This window comes from Lissotriton helveticus, chromosome 1_1 (assembly GCF_964261635.1).
Source record: "Lissotriton helveticus chromosome 1_1, aLisHel1.1, whole genome shotgun sequence".
Taxonomy (NCBI): Eukaryota; Metazoa; Chordata; class Amphibia; order Caudata; family Salamandridae; genus Lissotriton; species Lissotriton helveticus.
The window spans coordinates 776864129-776889741 of record NC_136057.1 but is presented as its reverse complement, the minus strand read 5'-3'; the positions used below and the strand labels follow the sequence as shown (position 1 = coordinate 776889741).

At 42.1% G+C, this 25613-nt stretch overlaps 1 protein-coding gene across 1 annotated transcript in view; it reads left to right on the top strand.

Annotated features, from left to right (window-relative positions):
- The window catches only part of MET (MET proto-oncogene, receptor tyrosine kinase), a 422785-nt gene that overhangs the window by 131007 nt on the left and 266165 nt on the right, over nt 1-25613 (top strand). The window contains exon 3 of the mRNA XM_078674354.1: nt 22091-22279. Within this exon, the coding sequence (XP_078530480.1) occupies nt 22091-22279 (189 nt within the window). The remainder of the gene's footprint in view (nt 1-22090; nt 22280-25613) is intronic.

The following is a 25613-nucleotide window of genomic DNA, read 5'->3' as shown; positions in this document are numbered from 1 at the left end:
TAATTCATAATAATATCAATTCAGCAACTTGCATATTAAACAAGCATTTGCAATGCAATAGGGCTCACGTTTACACAAGTTTGAGCTATTGACATTGCAAATACATATGCCTTTTATTTTTGTTTTTGTTTTTAAAACATAAATGAAAGGCATTGTCATTTACAATGCCAATAGCTTAAACTTGCATAAATGCGAGATCTATTGCATTGCAAATGCTTGTTCTTTGCTGTCAAAGGACCCGAGTTTAGGGAAGCCTTTCGGGTCGTCTTTTGCCAGTTCGACCCTTAACTCGGGTTACGCCACATGTCGCTTGGGTGCACGGGGCATAGAGGGGCTCACGGGGCAGAAGGGGAAAGGAAAGGGGGAATAGACAGTAACAAGGGGGGCAAGAAGCTGGTCCGTTTGCTGGGGCATTACTAACCCAAGGCTTCCCTGTAAAAGATAAAGATTCGATATCACAAAAAAACATAGTGTATTATGATTATAAAATGCTGTACTACAAAACTGATGTAAATTAAAAAAGAATCTGATTCTCAGCGTATGCCGTGAGCGATATTCCCAGATGTCTTGAAACTCAAATATCTGAAATCCCCCTTAAGCAGTCGAGTAGAGTTTGGAAAAGAAGATGAACATGCCATCAAGCTTGTTTTTCTTTTTTGTATAATAGAATCGAAATTCTTGTAAAGCATTCATACCTGCCTCAGACTAAGTTTTTCTGCACAATCACTGTGTACTGAACATTCCTCTACAGCGGACTTTGCTTAGAGAACGGTGGTGGTTTCTCAGCAGAAATGGAATTCCATCCAGGGAAATATGCAGGACAAGATTTTATGTTTGGAAACTGAACACGACTCCATATAGTGCTGCTAAAAATTCCACAGGGTGGCAAACCTAAATATTATTAATAGGAAGGATTTTATGCTACATGTATTGATACCCTCTTTTTCTAGGCACCTGTGGCTCTTGGATCTAATCATCAGTATTTAATTATGCATTTGTATATAGCACATACATTATAAAAGTGCTAGAGTGCTTTACAATGAACAAGGTTCATTACAAAGATACATGATAACAAAGATATTGAATTACAAATCATAACAAAAGGTACAGAATAGATATTCCCAAAATGTATGTATGTTACTGTAGGTAGCTACTTGACAATAAATGCCCAAATCAAAAAGTTTAGTTGAAGCTGTGGTATGGTCATTGTTGAGACTACACAAAATGTCTTTGAAGGAGGAGGGCTTTTAATTTCAATATGAAGACAGCCTTCGAAGTAGGGAAGCCGCTCATAGCCCGCACAAGCAAATTACTTGATGGTAACGGATAAGGCCCATACCACTCAGCGGCATCCTGAAGAACGAGACATCAACTAAAAAGAAAGATACTACAGATCTGAACTTATAATGTGAGTGGTCAATTCACCACTACAATTAGGGGCTACAATAAGTCACCTACGAATAACGGTCCTGAAGAAAGCCTTGAGAATTTACAAAAAAGGCTGAAACATGTTGACCTGACCCAATAGTGCGGTAGACTGGTAACTGTGTCTACAATCTCACTGAATCTGTTTTTATTCTTCTCACATCACTTTCTAAAGAATAAAACTTTTGCGCAAAAGTGATGTAGAGAATTTTAACTCACAGCACCTGAGCACTTTCACTTTATTCATTGTTCTTATATTTCTGGACACTACTGAAATCAGTTGTTCTACCTCCGGGTGGAGGACAGCATGTTGCCAATCTAAGAACCCTATGATGGTGCTGTAACATTACACCAAACCATTAATTAAATGGGGTAACCCAAAAGGTAAGGACCCGGGCATATTACGATAATAATAAAACAATGGTCCAACACCTCTTCCTTTATAAACTGATCTAAGCAGTCAACATTCGTTAGTTATTGGTTCATGTGCGTTCACATAAAGTCCGCACCTATGCAAAAATGCACTCAGTTTTTTCAAACACAAAAATTATACATATCACTACATCAGCATAAAACACAATCGGAGTACAAAAAACTAATTTATTGTCTCTAGATCTTTTACTTGATAATTCATACTTTTTCAACATAAAGAGTTGCCCAAAGATCCGTGCACAAGAAGAGTGATCAAAGGACTGTGTAGTGGATAAGGAAAAAGAAAAACAACGTAATAGTAAACAGAATATTCCCAATTTTATGCAATTACGGTTTCACAATTTTCCGTATTCACACAACTAATGTCAAAATTAAATAGACAGCAATGTCAATTGTGAGCACTTTTTCACAAATATAGGTCCACGGTAGTAATAATATCGTCGACGTTTCAAGGTCACTTCTTATTGAAAAATCATCTGGAATATGTTGTGAAACAGATGATTTTTCAATAAGAAGTGACCTTGATTCGGTCCAGTAAGTGAGGCACACCTTGTTGACCTTGACCCCTTGTTGCCCAGTAATTTTCTGTCCTGAGGAAGACTCGCACGGTTCAGGTTCAAATCACCGGACAATTATAAGTCGAGTCGAAAAGTGTCTGCATAACTCAAGTCGGGTCAGGCCAGCCCTTGAGTTGCTGGTGTTGATCAGAAGCGATTCGGGTCTTTAAAGCCCCCTCTCCCCGCCCCAACTTCCCCCAGAGGCAGAAGAACAAATGCAGAGGCTCCTAGACACAGGGCGAGTAAGGTAAAGCTGCAGACAATCGGAGAGTACACTGTGGTTAGATGGCAAACAACTGGCAGATGCCATCTTTGTCTGTTTCTAGAACTGACACAAATATCCAGAATTCATCGTATATTTACAACACAGTTAATCCGTGAGCGTATTTACTCCTTCCCTGAACCCTCCTTCACTTTGTAGTTCAAGAGCCTAAAGCTCCTGTCCTGGGATTGGCCAAGCACCTATTTTACCTGCTTCTCTGGGGCACCCGCACGGGGACAGATGAGATAACATGGGGCCACCTGGGACTGACCTGTGAAGATCTTACAGCCACAGAGGCGTCGCTCTCCGCCCCCACCCCACCCCACCCCGCGGCGCTTCCTTAAGAAACAGCAGTGGCAGTGCTTACATTTGAAGCTCGTAGTGCAGTGGTGGGTGTAGGCAGTGATGGAGAAACGGGGGTCCGGGAGCCACGTCACGTGAGTGACGTTCCGACGTCTGGACGCCGACGTCGTAGCTCTGCCACTGCCTAAAATAGTCCGAGGTGCTTATTAACAATTCTTGCTCCACCCCTGTAATATTTTTTGAAAAAATAATTATTTCTCAAATATTTTTGAAAACGGCAGAAATGTCTTTTTTTTTATTTAGCATATCAGCGTTAGCATAGCAGCTGCTGCCCCGAGGATGAAGCAGAACACAACGAACTGTGAATAACTTACGGAATCACTCATTGCTCTGCCGTTACAGAACGAAACACCCACTGAACTTACTTTGCTGAATCTTGATGTGATCTGAAGCAAAATATATCTTTAGCTTCTTCTACCCAGTTCCGGTATGTTGCTGGAGAAGCTACCCGCTGTTTGCTCCTGGAAACAGACGAGATACCGGGAACCACTCGTGACATTGGTCTTCTGAGACAAACTTCCTCTAGGAGACACGCATGCCGTTATGACGGCAACCCCGACCATCTTTTAGAATAAGACCGGAGGCAGCTGCCTTTGTCGTTTGACTCGCCTGAACTACCAGCGGAACTACGCTTCACACGGCGCATTTGTTTCTGACGCGGTACATCTAGTTTGAAGTCCTGCAACTGCTACCTCATTGAGTCTATCGCGACGCCGCTCCCTAAAACACCGAACAAGCGCAACAGAAAAGCCACGTATGCGTTCACAGCCATTTGTATCCGTGCATGGTTTTAAATGATAATCTGGGAGGAGATACTTCTTTGATTTGCTCCTCTTTCCAGAGCAGCGGTATTATGATCAACACGGTCTGCGCGTCTCCCGTAGGATACAACTAATACGACGTCATTCAAAGATTGTCCAATTAAGGCTGCAGTTCTTTTGAAGCCCAGCTGATTTTAAGTAATTGAGTTATCATCGTTTAAAGCATTCTTTCTTCCTGATTTCGAGCACAAGAAGCACCGCCTTCGAGTGTAAAGAATTCATCTGAAATTGTCCTGATGAAGACACACTGTTTGTGTCGAAACACGTCGACAGTCTTCAATTTCTCCAAATATTTCTGGGAATTACCAAAAATGTATTATCTCCCAGGATTGTCTGTGTACTTTTGGAATTAAGAAATTTATGTTTGTTTGACTTTTTTTTAAAAATATTTGCACTTTATGAAACACTGATCATGTTTGTATCATAATTAATTTTATAATTAAATTTTATATGTTATCATATCTTATTGTTCATGTTGCTCTTTTTTGTGTTCTCTAAACGTTGTAAATGAAATTGGAAAAGGGTTGGTTTATATAAAAAAAAACTAATCTTTGCCAGATAGTTTTTTCTGTTTTGCCTGGGTATTTTACCTTGCTTTCAACTGCTCCTGTAGCGCCTACACTAGTCAACCGCAGCGCTGGTTGCCTCTGGTCTGCAGCTGCCTGCAGAACCTGTGCCTGGCCTCCACAGACAGTAATATTTAGCATTTTGGTCACTGTCATGGTGTCACCCCATGTGAGGGTGTCACCCGGTGCGGTCCGCACCCGCCGCACCCCCCTAGTGACGCCGCTGACTGCTCGTACTCTACTTCACTCTATTAAATCTGACATACAGCTCCATGCCTCCGGACATCAGGCCTGGCCCTGGTCTGAGCCTCTGAGGCCAATATGTTCAGCACCATCTTGGGGCACCAGCCCGTTTGTTCTGGTGCTCTCCTGGGCCCTAAAACCTCCTCGAGAGAACTTCAGTACACCCTGAGCTCAGCGTCTCCATCACTACCTCTGCCTGCGTGACTGTCCAGTCTGGTAACACTTTGTAAGCCCTGGTCCCCCAAGAGCCAACATGGTGCATAAGATTACTATATCTGGCAGCACCCAAAGCCAGATTTTCCCATTCTGCTCACACAACTGAAAGCTGCCTTAGATACAAAAGCCTTGGAGCCACAAAGCTGCCTTACCCCGTTACCCAGGACTGAGCCTACCTTACTCAGTGCTACTCTACAACCCTGACACAACCATACTTGGCACTGCCCAAGCACCAGGAGTCCACGGTACTAAGTATCATTCTGGCCCTTGTGACTTACACATCAGTCTTCTCTAAAGGCACAAAGGACTCTTGTGAAAGGTATGATTTCCAACCATGGTCACTGCCTAGCTACTTCTTTTTACTGAGACACTACGACATCTCCCTGCTCTCTAATATGCCATGGGTTGCAGAAACTCAAATGTTTTTGCACTACCAAAGAACTAATAGACAGGCATTATGCAGCACATTCACTCATGACAAACATTTAGGAGTAACCCAGGTTTCCATCTGTGCCCACACTGCTCCTCTTTGAGAGTTCAGGTACTGCAGTTGTCTAATGTTGAAAGATTTTGAAGTTATCCACTACATCAAATCTTATTGTGCGAGCAATTTAGCCACTTTTTTATGTTATCAGGGTGAAAAGGTTGATGTCACTCCCACTGAGATATCTGAAGGGTCAGATGGCATGTTATGTCAATTAATGTGGCACTATGATTTTGCTGCAATGATGCCTGCGCTATACTGTGCTTATCTGTACCTTTATAAGATGTATATTTACAAAGAGATATGGTTGTCTTGTGGATATGACTGAAGGATGGGGTAGAATTGGAAATGGGGTGTGATGAAGGAGTCGGCAATCTTTCCTTCTTGTTCAAGAATGTATGTTTTAGAGTAATATTAAAAGTAGAGAAAGAGGACATGAGCACAAGGGAGTGGGGAGTTAGTTCAAGTGATGAGATCCAAGCAAGAGGACCCACAGGACCCTTTGCCACTGGATTCAAGCTATCCTGGCTGATGAAGGGCGTTACCCAGAAACCGGTCCTCGGATGCTTGCTTCCGGTCCAGGGAAGACATAGCTTGGCAGTTCCGGCTGGACTGTTCCCTTGCGGCACAGGGTCAGGCTGATTTGCGTATAACTGGGGCTGAACTGAGGTGGCTAAGTGAGCTAAAGAATGATGATGGATTAAACCCAGATCTGTGACTGGGGGTGAGTGTCTAAAAAGTTTCAGCGCTCCGTCCATCCTCTCCTTGTGTTTGCTTTGGATTTGTATTGTGCCCATTCTGTATGACGTGTAAAATAAAACTACATGTCTCATCGCAATAAACGTGTTCAGGGATTAAAATGTATCCACAGAAAGTGCTACAAATGACATGAACATATTAGGCAGTAACTTCCCATAAGGACTGGAGTATCCTCTTTTGATAACGCATAGGTTTCAAATGCCAGGACTTGCGTGGTGACTTAGCGATGCTAGCTGTGCTCTTGCGTTGCACTGTAGGTAGGGCCCTAGGCTCTGAGTAGTTTTGAGCTACTGCAAGTATTGTATAGAGTTTGAGTTGTCATTGCAGTGCTTGGAGTACCCATTTGAGGCTTCAGTTAATGGGGCTCTGCTGCTAGTGTCTAAGTAGGTAGCAGGGGCTCCTCTCAAAACTTGGGCTGTGGCTTAGGGGAGAGTGCACTGACTGCGACTCCAGTCTATGATCATCAATGGAGGCTGCAGAGGAGTCTGTCAGATCTTGCAACGCTGGTCTTTGAAAGACAGTGCGACACTGCTGGAATCAGGCGATAAGTGTGTGGCCCCACCACATGGGCAGGTCAGCTATCAAGTCATGTGGGTTTTTGGACCACCCACATGAGGACAGAGTCCCACCAAGGTGATTCTCCAGTGATCATATTTTGCCAGACAGTGGCTGCGGCCCCTAGTATCCATGTAACATTGCCTCCTAGAAGTCTGTGTGGTGATAAGTCATGAGGGGGTGATACCATGAGTTACCCGCACTGGGTGACACCAACCCTAGTGACGCCACTGAATACCAGGAGACTTCACTTGTGGACCACCCTGCTTTTCTGAGGCATCCTCTCAATAGGCAATCAGCAACTGGCTTAATGTTTTTGGTCTTCGTGGCCTGAAGAGAAACATAAGTGTGCTTCTGACATCTTAGTTACCATGTCTGTCCAAGAGATTTGTGGCTGATGGAAGAAGGTGGGTTGATAGCATTCCTGGTTCAAACAATTGCCAAAGGTTCTTCAGGTATTAGAAGCACAGAGCATGACCTCACTCAAGAGAAGGAGGTAGCAGAGCTAAAATGCAAATCTAATTATTCAAATTAAAAAAAACAGTGACTTGATTAGATGGGTCTCACCCCAACCTTTCTGTGTAGGGCCGGGCCCAGGTGATGAAGATAGAAATAGCCGTAAGATATAATTATGTCTTTGAAACACTCCCCTTTGCTGCTTTTGCTGGCCGAATTCTAAGCTTACTTGATGGGCCTGATACTAACTTTGTATGGCTTTCATATCAATTGGCTTTCTGGACCTAAAACTGAATTCCTTTTTTATAAAACGACAGATTCAAATTACTACAAACGGGTCAGGTTTAAGATAATAAGGGACATCACTAGGATATGGCAAGATATCTGTAAAAATACTCAGTTCCAGCGCTGCATTCATATATGAAATTATGGAGCAAACCCACCCTGCCCAACATATTTCATGAAGCTATTGGCAAAAACTGGGAACGCAAGGGTGTCTTGCAATTGGGTCAACTTTTTGACAAACAGGGGTTTCGATCTTTTGTAGCTTTGAAAGAGGAGTTTGGATTACAACAGAATATATTCTTTAAGTATTTGCAAGTGAGGGACTATTTGTACGGGGTCAGAGGCTTTTAGAGTCGACGAACACCCCAGAAGTATTATCAACACTGTTTATGACTGTTGGCCGAGAAACAAATGGCAAAGTGTATCATAAGTTGTTAGCAGCTGCTAGTGACGATGGACTACAGTTCTCAGAGAAACTTAGCGGGATTTTTCAAACTGAGATAACTCAGGAGGAAGTACAGGATTCGTTGGAGTGTATAGACACAGCTATTACATCAGTTAATTTGAAACTCCAACAGCAACGGATAATATTCATGTTATACTACACTCCTATGCTTATATCTAAATGGGCCACCACCCAATCTTTGGCCAAATCACAGTGTCCAAAATGTCAAACATACACTGCAGACTTAAAGCTTATGTTTGTGACATGTCCAAAGCTGAATTTATTTTGGGCAGAGGTAACTTCAGCACTTATAATGATGATAGGGCACGATGTCCAGATTGGCGAGAAGGAAATAGTTTAAGGGGTTATGAGAGATATGGGCAGCTATATGAGACCTTTCATTTCCGTTTTTATAGTTTGTACACGTTTATCCATTGCTCGAGTGTGGATTCAAAATACAAGTCCAAGTGTTAATGAATTTTCGGTTTTACTCAGACAAATATACGAAATGGAATTAGCAGTAGCTAAAGAAGCCAGAAGTCCACAATCGTGGCTTAAATGTAAAAAGGTGTGGGCCAGTCTCCAATGGAATTGATTATTGTATTTTATGTTATTTGTTTTCCTGGCCTGTTTGCATCCTTTTTTCTTAAGCTTTGATTGCTGATATTGCTTTCTTACCTTATATATAGTGGTCTCCTCTTGGATTATGTATGCCTAAATATTTGATATGAGATGTTTCCCTTCTGCTTCCTATCTTAAGTTGTTATTATGAAGTAAACATATGGCTAAATAAAATTAAAAATATAAAAAAAGGAAACACTCCCCTTTGTAACCCTTAGATTCATACTCTCCAACATTAATGGTGACAATAAATTGTTTACTTAGAACAGGTTACATAGAAATTACATGACTCAGCAGTTATACAATCTGGTCTGTTTGTTCTTGCTTGACTTAAACTTGAAAAGCACTTGTCAATGGGCGTTGGAACATTTTCCCATGTAGGGCTGTAAATCAGACCCTCCCTGCCTTGACAGTCTGTTACTCAAAGCCAAGCTGAGCCTGGCATGACTGCTGATAAACTGCTTAAGCTTGACCCTTTCAGTATTGTGTCAGCCCCCATATGGCACAATGCAGCAATACAGATAGGCACTGAGACAATTCACAGACCACCATGGTAAACACAGGGTATTCTCCCAATAGCCCAACTCTTAGACAGCAACATCTTCAAGTATTTCCCAAACCTATGCATTCACTTTGACAAAAGCCAGGAGAGGCACTAAAAAGAGTTTTCCGGCTGCTTATGCTGGACGTTAGGATCACCGCCAGTTGCTCTAGAAGAAACGTTTCTGTTGAAATACTCAAAAACATTGGGAACCGTTAAGGGTGTGGTTGTAGTCATATATAGAATGGGTATTGATACTGAAATCTATTTTCTATCCTGCCTTGGTTACCTCAGGGCTGTTCTGGCAGCAAGCTATACACATTAATATTTCTGAAGATGCATGGGCATTGTTATTATCCTATAGCAACATAAAAAGATGATTGATGAAATGCTGAACATTATCAAACATGTCACAGATCTGATTTTAATCCATCGTGTCTTTTGGCCACCATGCCACCCCGATTTATAACATATAACCATATATGTAAATCAGGCTGACCATGCTCACTATGGGAACATTCCAGCCCAAACTGCCAACCCAGGTCCTCCCTGGACCAGGAAAAAGCATCCTGTGACAGGTATCATGGTGTCTCCCTCATCAGCCAGGCTAGCTTGAATCCAGTGGCACAGTCCGCACAGGACTCACGCCTGGGCATACCGTTCCCACCAACTATAGCAACACGAAAATATGATAGACGAAATGCTGAACATTGTCAAACATTCACCCCAAGTCACAGGTCTGGGTTTAATCCATCATTTATTTGCTCACCATGTCCCCCAGTTTGGACATTTGAAATTATTCTACTTTAAGAATCTAAAACACTGGGAGGTCTAAGCCTACTTGTACCGGACTCCATACCACAAGTCCTTCCCCCATCACTAGGACAGTCCTATTGGCTTGGCGCACCGCCCTGCGCCACATGAAATGGGATGGGAAGCTTACCCAACATACACCCCTGTGGCATGGTACTTGGCTCCGTGAGACATCAACTCTTCTGGACTTTCATCAATGGGACCGCATTGGGATTTCGCTTTTTGTGGACGTCTGGGTTGGGGACCACATCAGGGCCTTCGCAGATCTACAGCAGCGCTACTCCCTCCACTCCTCCCAGTTTTACAAAGTCCTGCAGCTTCGGCACACCCTCAATGTGCACATTACGTCTCCTACCTACCTCTCCGAATTCAGTCCCTTCGAGGCCCAAGTGATGATGGGGAACCCAGGTAAAGGAGGGATGTCGCAGATTTTCCAATCCCCAGGTGAACAACAGCTCTGCGACCCTAGACTCACTGCGCGTCCGCTGGGAGGGTTAGCTGGGCCCCTGGGAGGATGCGGACTGGTGTGTCACTCTCATGGCTCCCAAGACCTTGACGACCTCCTCCAAACTGCGTCTAATTCAACTCTACTACTTACACATGGCATATCTACCCCCTGCGCATTTGTATAGAGCCCGACTTCGGCCCTCCCCGACTTGTACACAATTCAATCATGCTCCAGCACACTTTTGCCATATGATCTGGCAATGCCCCGTCATTGTGTCATTTTGGGTGGTGTGGCACTGGAACTTACACAGACCCTGGGGTGGGTGGTTCCGCACGACCCATTATGTCTGATTTTAGGTGTGTTTGATGGCCTGGATGGCTCTCAGGCCGATAAACGCTTTCTTGGGACTCCAGTGGCGGTGGCGAAAATGACATTGCGGCACTCTGGTCTCAGGCCAAGCCCCCTACTGTGCGGAGGTGGAGACGAGGGTGGACTGGTGAGGGAAGCAAAAGAAACCCCTCTTCAAAGCTCGGGGCTGTCCTGAACTATTCAAAAAGATTTGGGGTAAATGGTTCAATCTATTGTCTTGAATGGTGTGTGTGTTTATATGTATTGTGCTACCTTGCACGAGAATCTACTCTGAAGCATGATACACAGGTTTCTGTCATCATCTTTGCTGTTGTTTATTATCAAGATAATTTGCCTGATTGTACTGCCAATGTAAATCTGTGGTTTCTTTTAAATGCCAATAAATTTGATTATCAAAAAAAGAATCTAAAAAAATTATATTGGACTCCTGCTGTATGACACAATGTGGACTTACACCCTCTCTTGATATGCTTTAGATGCTCTAACCACTACTGCAATTTAGTCACATCTATGTGCTTGAACAAGTACACTGAGTTATTGAGGGGGCAGGGGAAAGAAACTTTCTACAATGTCTTGCTCATTCCCTCAAAGCAAATACCACTGATGTCTGAGGTGGTTGGCCTACACAGTCATGGTCACTGCAGAACTGTCACAACACTATCCAAAGTCAAAGTTAAAAATTTTGCTTTATTCAGTTAAAAAATGTAAAACCATCAACGCACAGCACTATCCATCTATGCATCTTAATGCACTGAAGAAAATGTACTACCCCAGCCTAGTTAAATGGCTCACTTAAATGACAAGATTAGCCTCTTGTGAGGGTATGATTTAGAGAATCCAAAACTATGGTAACCCTTTCTCCGTAGCTAGGAATGGTCTCATTAGAGATAGCACCAGAAGATGAGAGATGAGGTAATCAAAATAATGGTGCAATAGGTCTGAGATGCTTACTTTGTTCTCCTGCCCTCATTTAGTTTTATCTTTTCTCATTGTTTTTCTGCTCTGCTGTGCTCATACTGTCATCATATGTCCATTTTCCATTTATTTTCCCCAACACGGGTCTCAGTGCATCATTTCTGTGATGGCCAGTCAATCAGAATTTTAATTTCAAATCCTCAATGAACAAAGAGTGCTATTGCAATATCATGTATATATTATATCATATTATATTACATTACATTACATTATATTATATTATAATATATTATATTATATTATATTATATTATATTATATTATATTATATTATATTATATTATATTATATTATATTATATTATTAGAAATGGATTCTCTAGTTGGCAGTGGTTTGCACTCTGTCCAAATAGGGACTCTGACTCTAGTCAGGGCAAGGGAGTCACACTGCTAAGATAACCCATAACCCATGGCATGAGCAGTCAGGCTTATCTCAGAAGCAACAAAAATCCACATACACAAGTCAAAATATCACTTTTAAAAGATTTAGCAAGTTTAGTTCATAGAAATCAATGGATGAATTAATTTTAGCACAAAGTCCCTTAGATGCATCAAATATCAAAGACGAGGCAAGGCGCAGGCGAGGTGAAGTGCTGGAAAAGCGAAGCGATGTGTCGGTTTCTCACTGCACAGGTGAGATGATGCATCAGTACCTTACTGGCAGGGGAGGTGATGTGGCGGTTCCTTACTGGCAAGGGTGGTGATGTGGCGGTTCCTTACTGGCAGGGGAGGTGATGCGTCGGTTCTTGACTGGAAGGGGAGGCGATACATCAGTTTCCGGGCACACTGCCTCGATTCCTTACTGTGGTATGGTGTCGAAGAATTGGCACCCAGGGACGATGCGTCGAAAATTCAGACGTGCTGTGTCGATGCAACGGTGGCAATGCAGGCACTGCAATGATTCCACAGTCGTCAAGCAGGTGTCGGAGTCGTAGTGGATGTCACGGTCATCAGCAACAGGGGACTCTAGACTCACGTGCCAGTGATTCTTCTGACGTTCTGTGATGGCGAACTTAGGCTTACGGTAAAAACCATGGTCGATGCTTCAAGCAGGAACCATGCTTCGGGCAGTCAGCGGTGATGTGTCGATCTTTTGCAGCAATACGACAATAAAACACGTGCTGGGAGTCGATGCATGGATTTTCTCCTCAACCTCTCAAGCTTGCACTTCTAATGCCCTAGGAACTGGATTTGGCACCACTTGGCAAGTCAGGACTTTCAGCAGAAGAGCAGATAAAGTCTTGAGGGCCCTAAGACTTCTTAACGGGAGGCAAGCTCAACTCAAGCCCCTTGATAAAAGCATGGGAAAATGATGCGTGGTATCCGTATTTAGAAACCCTGCCGAATTATGGATTTAGGTGTGAAATTTTGAAAATTCGAATTGGCACCAACCCATGGTTAAGAAAGGGGAGACTAAAGGCAGAAATACTATATCCTGATGGACTATGTAAATGCGGGCTAGGGACCGAGTGTGATATTTTGCACATACTGTTAGATCGCCGTAAGATCCTAGAGGTGAGAAAACTGTTCTTGCGGCCACTATTTATAAAATATGGCATAAGATCACGAGCCCAAGCCATCACATTACTGTTGGGAAATGGAAAATGTGGATATTGCAATTGCACTAGGAAATTATTTGAGAGGTGTAAATCGACTGGCTAGGGAAAAACTCAAGCAATAACTATGATCCATTTACTTTCATACCCTCTCTTGTGAGAGACAAAGGCTAAAGATCGATGCAAGTCTAGTTTAAATGGTTTTAATCGACTACTGTAAATGAATAATGATGTATGTAAAGAACTTTTTCATTGTAGGAGATTTATAATGCTTGTTTTATCAAATTTAGAGGTTTTTAACTTTTTAACTGATTTTATAAAATTAGAAATATAGAGGTGTAAGGGGCAAATGGTAGTTATGGTTTTACTACAGATGTATTGAAGCAGAGCTGCCCGGAAAGTAACTGTGTGATTTTATAGGTTATTGTGTATTACCTTGAAATTGATCGGCTATGTATTGTTTTCATATTTTATATGATCTTGGAGTTTAAAGACTATGGTCTAAATAAACAGAGTTCCTCTCTCTCTCCCTTGAGAACCTTGCAAACAGGATACAGAAAGCAAAGTCCAGTCCTTTCACTCCCACAACAGAAACACTTAGCAGCGTGCCAGCACATCAAAAGCAACTGACAAAGTGTCAGTCCCTCCTACAGCATCTAATTCTTCTTCTGGACAGAATGTCCTCAGTCCAGAAGTGTTCTGAGTTTAGGTTGTCAGGGATCCAGTACTTATATCAGTTTTTGCCATTGAAGTAGGCAAATGTCAAAGGAAAAACTTGTATTGCATAAGATCCTGCCTTTTTCTTGGCCTGGCTCCAGACACATCTACAGGGGGGTGGAGACAGTGATGTGAGGCAAGGCACAGCCCTATTCAGGTGTCAGTGACAATTCCACCCACCACTCTAGCTCAGGAATGCCCATCAGCCTGTTGATGGCCCATCAGGATATGCAAGGCACACCTCAGCTCCCTTTGTGTGACTGTCTAGAGTGAATGCACAAGAGCCCAACTGTCAGCCAACCCAGACGTGTATTCTACAGACAGGTAGAGCACAGAATGGTTAAGAAAGAAAATGCCAACTTTCTAAAAGAGGCATTTTCAAATACAATATTTTAAAAAACAACTTTACCAAAAGATGTATTTTTAAATTGGGAGTTCAGAGACCCCCAATCTCTAAATCACTGTCTACTCCCAAGGGGAAATTACACTTAAAAATAGATTTGAAGGCAATCCCCATGTTACTTTATGGGAGAGATAGTCGGTGGATAGTGAAAAGCGAAATTATCAGCATTTCACTATTAGGACATGTAAAACAAAACAGTACATTTCCTGCCTTTTAAATACATTGAACCCAGCCCATGGGGCTACCTTGGGCATAACGTAGGGGTGCCTTACATGTAGAAAAAATGGAAAATGTGGGCCTAGCAAGTGGGTGCACTTGCCAGGTCAAAATGGCAGTTTAAAACTTCACTCGCCGACACTGCAGTGGCAGGCCGAGACATCTTTGCAGGGCTACTCATGTAGGTGGCATAATCAGTGCTGCAGGCCCACTAGTAGCATCTGATTTACAGGCCCTTTGCGCACTTGGTGCATTTTACTAAGGACTTACTAGTAAATCAAATATGCTAATCACCAATGTGCTTTAGACAGAGAGAATATGCACTTTAGCCCTCGTGAGCTGTGGTAAGAGTACAGAGTCCTAAAACCAACAAAAACAGATCAGAAAAAATAAGAGGAAGAAGGCAAAAGGTTTGGGGATAACCCAGCAAAGAGGGCCAAGTCCAACATATGTCATATAATATCATATTATATTATATTATATTATGTTTTATCACAGTTTATTATATATTTTGTGTGATCTCCCCATATGTTGCTGAATGGTACTGCTCGCAGGTTAGCCAACCTCCACCGTGCACATCTTTTTAAGATTCATCAAACTGTACCAAAGTTATTAGCAAACCAAAAAATCAATTACCTATGGTATCTAGATCTTAACTATAACTACGCAGTGGAAACTGTGGCGAAGGCTGTGCGCGGCATACAGGTGGCTTTATGTGTGGTAATTAAAGCCACACATAACCGTGATAGAGACCTTTTAACTTTCTTCGCTTCAGATCATGTCCCACAAACTCCAAGAGGTGGAGATAGGGTTACCAGCCTAAGGAGACAGGAATCCAGGTACATAATAGATCTCTAAACAAAGGTACCTGACAGTTTGAACTGTAATGAGGAACTTTCAGTGCACCTAGGGGAATAATCCATCCCATGGATATGGGATGTTTCGAACCTGATTTTGAAAATTTAAGAAAAAAAGTCTAAGTAAATTCGTGATAATTTATGAGATGTTTGAGATTAAATTAAGCGGAGTGACTACATTGTTTTTGCAGAGATTGGAATTGGGGAAGGTACAGAAATTATTCATCTTGCACGTGCGGGAATCCGTTGTGTGTCTAATTGCTAAGGCCCATACAGGGCAGTATTTAACAACATGTAATACTATATTGATGGTGATACTCAGGGCACTGTGACAGCCCATCTGTGGCAGGATGTTTTAAACTGAGAAAGCCCATCGGTGGGCGGAATGTATTAGGCAACAATATTAACAGTATATGAGCTTTAAAAAACGAGTTTATGAAATAGTATATATGTATTTATGTACATATTAAATTATTCATTGCTTTTTGTGCTCATGAGAAAACAGTTTTTTTGCACATTGTAAGATGGCGGCAAAATATGAACACGCTAGTCCATTCTCAATGTCTACCAATGCTGATGTCATGATTGTAATTGACATAAAAGAAGGCTGTTTATGGCGCGCCAAGTTACCATCGAAAAAGGCGACTGCCGAAACGCGTTTGGTTGCTGTGAGTCAGCAAGAATAAAAAACGTTGGAATCGCCGCCATGAGTGCTTTCCTTTACGTTCGGAGAGAATGTGGGATTGGAAGCTGATATATATATATATATATATATATATATGTGTGTGTGTGTGTGTGTGTGTGTGCGTGTGTGTGTGTGTGTATATGTGTGTGTGTGTGTATATATATACATATGTATATATATATATATTTTTTATTTGTGCAAAGTATTAGTTGCACACACCAGTTCTTCTTTCTTCCAAAAGATTGATTTTAACAACAGAGCCAGTCTGTCAACCGACGCGTTTTGGCCTGGCGGCCTTTGTCACGGTAGGAAGACACTACTATCATCATCTGTTAAATAGCATTTCCTGTTAAAAACAAACCCATTGCATTATGGGAGTTGTAGTTGTTTAAACATTATGTCCCAAACTGACAGAGAAACACATTTTACGCTACTTGCAACATTCTCATAAGCTTGTGTATAAAATGGGGAAACGCCCAAATTAATTATTTGGTGTCCCAATATGTTTACAAAACATTATTTGATATGTGGCTTACTCCTGCTATCTGATTAGTATCAATTTAAAGCAGAGTACATGAAGTCTGCACCCGCTGTCGAGCGCTCTCGTAATTTTGACCACATTGCTGCTGAATATATATATATATACATATATATTAACACTTATTTATTTTAAATAAAGAGTCCTTGCACTGTAGTAGAAGTAAGTCATCTCGCTTTATTAATCGCCGCTTCCCACTCACAGAGACGCGTTTCGGCACTTTGGCGCCTTTCTCAATCTTTATCCACGTGCGGATTGTTAAATTAATGCAAATTATCTCTCGATTGACATGAAGAAAATACTCTCCACTCGTCCAAAGCAAGCTGGACCATCCTAATAAACGTCATGCATACCAATGTCCTAGGTTGTATTTCAATGTTATTGTTAATCATGCAAAACAATCAAAAATGGTAATGTTCTTAAAAAATTTGCGTCTTAACTTTCTCTCAGGTCACCTTGAGATGGCCCTGTCTTTAAAACTTATGGCTCTCCCTCCTCTTCACTGCTGCCTGATACTCTCGCAGTGCCCTGCTCCGAAATTTTTTCAATTTCACAATTGTATATATATCCACATTAATTACACTATCGGCAATTATGCAGCAATTTTGCCTGTGTAGTTAACATTTATTACACTGTTACCAATAACGCAGCAATGCTGCCTGTGTAGTTGTTGCAGACTTTTCACTGAAAAGACACTTTTTCTTTTAGTAGTAACTTTTATGCTGTTTGAAGAATCTGCATTAAACTTACCCACAAAATTGCACCATCTGTACACAGTCGCCGGCTGTGTGCCGCAGGGGATGGTCACAGGGCATAACCAAACACATTATGTGCAGTTGGAGGTAGACCTCCCATGGCATATTGGAAGCTGGACCTGGCCCTGCAGCCTACCTACTGGCAGGGTTGAGCACAAGGCCTTGTCTGGCCCTGTGGCCAAGCCCAGCTGTGAATAGCCGAAGGCCGCCTACTTAAGAATGGTTGAGCGCAAAGCCTGGTGGAAGGCCAGGACCTGCAGCAAATCTCCACTGCATGTGGCTGTGGAAAAGGCACAGTAGAGGCACAGTAGAAGTTGGCCATGCTTGGCAGGTTGGGTCAAGGGGCTGTGCATGGCTGAAGGTGTAGGTTGACGACAGAGAATGGCAGGAGGCCAGACCCTGCAGCCAATGTCTGCTCAATTTGACCGAAGGCTAGGTGCAGCACCGAAGGCAGCCATCGGCAGGATAGGTGCAGTGCCTTGTCAGAGAACAGCCTCTATAGTTAAGCCCAATTTCATGTGACCAAAGGCCATGCACACAATGGTTTGGCTGCCTGTGGAGGGTTGGGTGCAGGGTCTTTCTATAGGTCAGACCCTGTGGCCATGTTCTGGTGCATGCAGCTGATGGTCATGTGCAGAGGAGGTTTGCTGCCATGGCAGGGCAGGTTGGGTAAAGGTCCTGATTAGAGGTTAGCCCTGTGCCCAGTCCCCAATGTGCTTGCCCAAGGGCCTACACAGTGTGGGAATCTCCCATGGCAGTTGGGGAGCAGGACAGCCCAGATGCCAGGTTGCCCTGGCCAAACTCTCACCAAAGGTTGGATTCAGGGTCATGCTGAAACCCAGTAAATATGCCCAACCCCAGTAGCTTTCATACTCCCACACTCATTCACAAAAGCTCGCTTCCTCACTTTCATGCACTCTCTACGTCGCTCACTCACATACAAACCAAGCAACATATATTTGTATCTATTTTAAGCCATTAAATGTGCTTCCGAAATTAGCCATCTTTTAAATAATTTATTTAGTTTTTTTTATTGCATTTTTATTTTTTGTGGAAAACAAAATGAAAACACAACATACAAAATGGGAAAAAACTGGGTTGAAAAAGACAACATATTTGTGCTTGTGTTCTAATGAAGAAGCATTTGATTTTTGTATGCTTTTCTACTTCATCAAATAATGCAATACTACAGTTTTGAAGCATAGATCATTTTCTTCTTTCTCTTTCTGTAAGATCTGATCAGGTAACCTCTCCCCAACAGTAATGGCAAATGGCATTGTTTAAGTGGATGTGCAAGCCTCTTCAGCATCCCGCATCATTTTCTCTGTTCATGCTGTGCATTTAAATGCTTGTCCCATCCATGCAGTACCGAAGCTGTATTTTTTTGGTTGCCCCAGTTCAGCTTCGTGCCTCATAAAGTGACCATCAAGTTTTTGGATGACCACTTTACTTCACATAGTAGAATGATGATACATTTCCAGATAGTGGATTTTAGTGGCAACGTGGAATCTTTAGTCTGAATATCTTCTATTTCTTTATTTCCATGTTGTTCTTCTGAATTTCCCCTCACCAGCTCTTTTTGTCCAGAAGCCACCTAAAAAGTATGAAATCCTAATACTTTAAATTACAATGCATAATTTGAGATCGAAGATTGCCTTTATGTGCACCTGAGTACTTTTTCAGTGCGCAATAAAGTTTGTGATACGGGACCCAAATATAAACAGAACTGATATATGTATCAAAGTTGAGTTTGATATCCTTGACCTGACCATTCGACACAGGTCTTGAAAATGTCCGTTTTGCATGATAGTGAATCCCATAGCCATTGACAAATATCAGGGCTGTCCATCAAATGCCGAGCATACCCATGAAAATGATGCACGGAATGGCGTTATGTCAAGAATGGACGGCTGTTAATGCAGGCATAGGTGAGATGTTGTATGAGTATGAGCTTTTATTAACCTGGGAAGGGACCAAATGTTTTCAAGAAACCACACAACATGTCATTATCTGGCCACTCTTATGCAAGGCATTACCGAAATATGTTCTCTGATGCCCACAGCATGTCAATTATGCACTAAGCACAAGTATAGGCAAAATGTTGCCAAGAATGCCCAATGTTTCGAGTTTGTCAAAGATAGCTTGTGCTGGGTTAATGATAGCTAGAACTTTGTCCAGAGTGTCTCGAATGTGTCAATCATAGGCCTCGCCTATGTTGAAAGTAGGCCAGGGCTACACATTTCAAGGCTCAGTAATGATCTGCAAACCCCTCTCACACACCCTGGCATTGATAACCATGCATGCATACATATTTGCACAAACAGGGATACAATGGCTCGTTTCGCACACATTCACAAACACGCACACATTAAAACAAACACACAAGACAGATATTTCAGCCTCTCACCCTGTGCCCCTCTACTCTTACCTATGATGAGGATCTAAGCTGGCTAATGTGTGATCCTTGTAGCCAGCTCACGATGCTCTCAGGGTGAGTGTGTGGGAAAGCAGGAGAAGGGAATTATGTCCAGGTGCACCAACCCATGGCGTTCTAAGCATGCCCATGATCCAGGAAATGCAGAGCAGCTTCCTACCTCCAGATCCCTGAAGAGTCCGAAAACCTACCCAGAGCGGGCTCGATGTACAAGGGAGAGGTCTGGAGCACAGTGGCCAGGGCGTCAAGGGCAGGGGATCCGGAATGGGGAGGACTGGGATAAAAGATGTTGGCACCTGTGAAGTCAGAGATGCATATATGTTCCATTTGGTAATTGTTGGTCTGTGCTTTTCCAAAATCCACAGTTTTCATTCTCAACCTGGGAAAACTACAGCTTTTAGCTGTGTCTGCATTCCGTCACTGCTGCTTCTCAAACACACTGAGTATACAAGGTAGAAGGAGCCCACCTTTATATTCCCACTGTGTTAGTATGTTTCCTCCTCAAACCTCCACCTGAACAGGTGGAGCTGTGCCAAACACACCTACATTGATGAGCTGACAGGTATTTCACCCCTCCTGTTATTTCAATATATACATTTAGTTTACCCCTTTGAACTCTATTACAAAAACCTATGCTGTATATGTTTTATTTCACTTTAGATCCTAGACCTAAAGAGCGAACCATTAACAAAAGGTACAGAACTGTAAGTAAGGTGTGTGGTTATCTTTAGACTTGTATACCTCCCAATCAGTATGCAGTGCAACGACTCCATGTGTTCGATTCTACATTTTCCAAGTGGTTGTAAGCAGTCCAGCATATACAAATGTAAAATCTATTGAAAAGCTGATCTGGTATTCTTGGATATTATATTTTTAATGAAGTTTTGTATTGAGCAGGTATTTATAGCGTGGGTATCCAGAATAATGCCAGTAAAACCTAATCTCTCATTTAGTATGGAGTATGCTTTTTCAGTTTGACTGTATTATGAGGAAAAATTATTGATGTGTGTCTGGTCCTGTGCCGATGCAGTGCCTTAATAAAATCACTGTATTATGTCCATTATCCATCGGTACAATGGAATGGCCATCGATAGAAAATGAGTTACCTATTAATTGGTTATTATTGAACTGTCAATGCACATATCTTTTCTGCTCATTGTCTACAGAGCGATTTTGTATTGTAGCATCCTTGAACAATGCAATATTGTTCTCATCGTGAAAAAAGTATCCGATTGTTTTAAATGTGATTACTTGCAATGAATGGCAGGAGCACTCATCTTTAAAGATAATGATGTTACATTGTTTTTATATTGTGCACATGCATTTTAAGAGAAAGCATGTAAGTTAGAAACATAAAACGCTTCGAACTTAAAAACAACTCGTGAGAGTCAAAGGTTAACATGTAACACGACTTTGCTTAGTGTGTCTGTCTTTACGTACGGCATCACGCATCAACAAACGTCATGCCCCAGACGGGACTCTGGGCCCAAAAAAATAGCACTGTTCACATGCAATCATCTGTGTACCATGCTGTTGCATCTCAGGGACAAGTCTCACCTTTACAAATAAAGCTGTTACTTCAAATAACAGCACTGTTTATGAACCAGAGCGTGGCTAAACTTAGAAAGAGATTGTTGAATACAGTCACAGAAAACAGCATTTTTCCAGACTTAAGTCCTTGCCAGGAGCAATGGTTTCATGCCATGTCTGAAAACAGCCAATAACACCACTGGGTTTGGGCTCCAACAATAAGGCCAAGCCTCTGACCTATATTTAACTAAACAACCGCCAGTACTGCTCTCTTATTCTACCTCAATGCGTACCACCATATTGAACATCCAACAACATGTGTACTAGACTACTAGCTCTGTCTGAATCAATCTTTTATTTTTATTATTTTGTTCTCAAAACCAAAGCATTTGTGCAATTTTTTACACTTTTACATTTTTACATCATGATTGCAACACAAAACACAATAAAAACATTAAATGCTACAAATATAGAAATTCATACATTCAATCTCTCATTCAACCTTTCCAACACTCAATCAACACATCCCATACATTCCCAGCGCACAAAAGGAATATTTACAATTCAATTCTTTTAAATCCTTAAATTATTATTAAACAATTCCATAGAACCAAATCATCAACACTTTATATTATTGTGTCAAATTCAAGCTTGTTATTCAGCATTCTTATGGCTATCTAGAATTGGTCAAAATCTGCTTTTATTTTTGCCTGATGTAGAAAAAAATGGTACCTTAGAGTGGTGTGTGTTTCTCTTTTGATCCAGGTCTTTCTTAGAAATTCCACGTCCTGCTCAGCAATCAGTGAGTACAGGGTGGAGGTCCGACCACCTCTGCAACGCCTGGATTTGTTCATGGGCCAGTTTAACTCCATCTTGCTAACATCTATATCTGTGTTCACCCAGGGGCAACAGACGTATGCCAACCTAGGAACCAGCACTGGACGCTTCATGCAGGTATGTCTTATAACGCACCAGGAACTCTCAGTCTTGTGAACAACGTGTATCTTGACATTTAACTGTGTGGATCTACCCCAGTATGAACGGATTCCTTTGTCGTGGAAGAGTTCTGAGCTCAGGCAGAGGTTTCTTTCATTAAAACTAGACAATAAGTAGTGAATAATATGTTTTTCGATGGGAGAAGAAATTAAACGATAATGCAGAGGTTTTTTTTTTTTAATTATTCCCGCTTTGATGACCTGTGAATAGTTGCATTCAAATGTGACTGGCTTTTGTAAATATGAAAGCACTTTGGATATGTGTCTGTTTATCTGTGCACCATCAGTGTGTGGTAACTGGAGAATGTCAATGTACAGAGGGTTCCTGTATAACACAAGCTCTAAACAAAAGGCTATTCATACACAATGTGCTAGAATAAGCTCTCTGACGTGAACAGAACAAAGACCTGAAAGCTCTGCACATTACACGCTTCATTCATTGTGTGTTTTCAGATGTTTATTCACAAAGGTTTTTTTAGTTCACAAACGGGCCAATTTTTAGAATTGGGTGTTAAGTTAAGTGAGTTGGTGTGTGAGTGGCTGTATTGGAGAGGGTGTGGCTGCGGGAATGGCTGCAAATTAGCAAATGTGTGAGTGCTTGTATGGTTGTGTGAATGGGTATGTAATGGTTGTGTGGGGGTATGAGTGAGTGTGTGTGTACTTGTATGTGTGAGTGAGTGGCTGTGTTGTGAGGCTGTATGGGTGAGCGAATGGGTCTCTGAGTGGCTGTATAGGTAAATAAGTGGGTGTGTGAGTGGCTGTATGGGTGTGTGCATGGCTGTGTGAGTTGCTGTATGGGTGAATGACTTGTATGAGTAGATGTATGGGTGAGTGAGTGGTTGCATGAGTGACTGTGAGTGAGTGAGTGGGTGTGTGAGTGACTCTATGGATGAGTGAGTGGTTGTGTGAGTACTTGCATGGGTCTGTGAATGAGTATGTGCCTGGTTGTGTGGGTGTGTGCATGGGTGTATGAGAGGTTGTGTAAGGGGTGTGAGTGGCTGTGTAAGTGGTTCTGTGGATGATGCTTTGAGATGTCATCATTAATGTCACTGACTATGTCATGAGTGATGTGATATGTGAGGTCATAAGCGGTGCATTGCCTGGGCGTAAATTATAGTTAGCTCATGCAACTATAACTGCTGAATGTCACTGGTTTTCTATGAGTGAAATCTGAGCCTAACTCTAACGTCCCTGTAACCTTTGTTTTTTTCAGTGAATTTCTAAGGTTTTTTCAATGCTATTTGCTAACTATAATGTCCCTGCAAACGTTGTTTTTTTGGTTTATTTCTATGTTTTTGTAATGCTATTTCCTAACTATAACGTCCCTGTTTGCTTTGGTTTGTTTAGTGAATTTCTAAAGTTTTAAAATTTTATTACCTAACTGTAACGTGTAACCTTTGAGAGTGAGTGTATGAGTGAGTGCATGAGTGTCTCAGTGGGTGTGTGAGTGCATGAGTGTCTCAATTGGTGTGTGAGTGAGTGTTTGAGTGTCAGAATGGGACAGTGACTGGGAGTGAGAGTGTCTAAGTGGGTCTGTGAGTGGCTGTAAGAGTGTTTCAGTGGGTCTGTGAGTAGGTGTGACAGTGTGTGAGTGGGTATGTGAGTGGGTGTGCGAGTGTTCGAGTAGGTATCTGAGTGGGTGTGTATATGTCTGTGTAGGTTGGTAAGTTTATGAGAGTGTCTGAGCAAATATGTGAGTGGGGGTAAGAGGGTCTGTTTGGGTTTGTGAGTGGGTGTGACAGTATCTGAGTGGATGAGTAAGTAGGTGCATAAGTGTCTGAGTGGGTCGGGAAGTGGGTGTAAGAATATCTGAGTGGGTTGGTGAGTGGGTCTGAGAGTGCCTCAGTGGGTCTCTGACTAGGTGTCAGAGTGAGTGTTTGAGTATCTGAGTGGGTCTGTGAGTGGGTGTGACAGTGTCTGATTGTGTCAGTGAGTGACCGTGCGTGTCTTTGATTGGGTGCATGAGCATCTGAGTGGGTCAGTGAGTGGGTCTGAGAGTGTTTGACTGGGTCTGTGAGTGGGTGCAAAAATGTTTGAGTGGGTATGTAAGTGGATGTTTGGGCGGCCGAGTAGGCATGTGACGGGGTATTTAAATGTTAAGTCTGGGCAGTGAACTCCACTCCGCTCACAGAGTTTACGGAGTTTTCGGCACTCCGCCTTATGTGATTTTTTTTCCTCACTCGTGTTCATCAACATCAAGTTGGTGAGCGTGAGCGAGGAAAATCCACATCCCAGTAAGATTTTCCCCATCCACCGATCGTCAGCGTCAAGTTGGCGAGTGCGAGCATGGAAAATCAACCTCTAGGCAAGATTTCTCAAGTGGGTGGTCAGATTTCTCATTGCGAGTGGTCACTTATGCTTACGACTGCTCGCATCGAGAAACTGTCCCTTCGGGTTGAAAAACACTGTCACTCAATTAAAAATTCTACTCAAGCGTCAGAAAGGAAACAGCACCAGCTTGTGCTGTGTATGGTGCCATTCTTGATGATTGCACTGTGCAGACAAGGATCTGGTGCTGAAAATTACAGCGAGCGGCATTTAACTAATGCACTCAGCTGCTTGCGGGGCACTGCGTAGCGTGGCAGAGGTTTTTTGTTGCACTTCGCGTAGTTCCGATTAGCAGAACTCCACCCAGGCTTAATAAAGGCATGAGTGGGTCTGTGCGTTGGTGTAGGAAAGTTTAAATAAATCTACAAGTGGGTGTGACAGTGCCGGAGTGGCTCTGTGACTGGTTGTGACAGTGTCTGAGTGGGTCTGTGGATGAGTGTAAGAGTGTCTGAGTGGGTCTGTGAGTGGGTGTCTGAGTGTCTGAGTTGGTGAGTGGGTCTGTGACTGGTTGTTACAGTGTCTGAGTGGGTCAGTGACTGGGTACGTGATAGTCTGAGTGGGTTGGTGACTGGGTGTAAGAGTGTCTGAATGGGTCTGTGAGTGGGTGTTTTCAATTCTATAAATATTATAAATTAACTTTATTTAATATTTAATCTAAATAATTTCCTAAATATCCTTCACACATATAAAAACTACAGCACACACCCAAAATGTTATTTTTTATATATTACACAATGTACCATTTTTTTATTTAGATAAATCATATAATTGATAAACTATTTATGAACACAAAAATATTTTGTAAACAATTATTACATTTATTACTTCCCACCCTATACCCCACAAAACTCACAACCCACACCTAAAGTTTAACTTAAAAAACATTATGTACACTATTTCATAAATATTTATCAATCAACTAATTATCATTAATTAAAATTCAATTATTACCAAATTTTACTAAA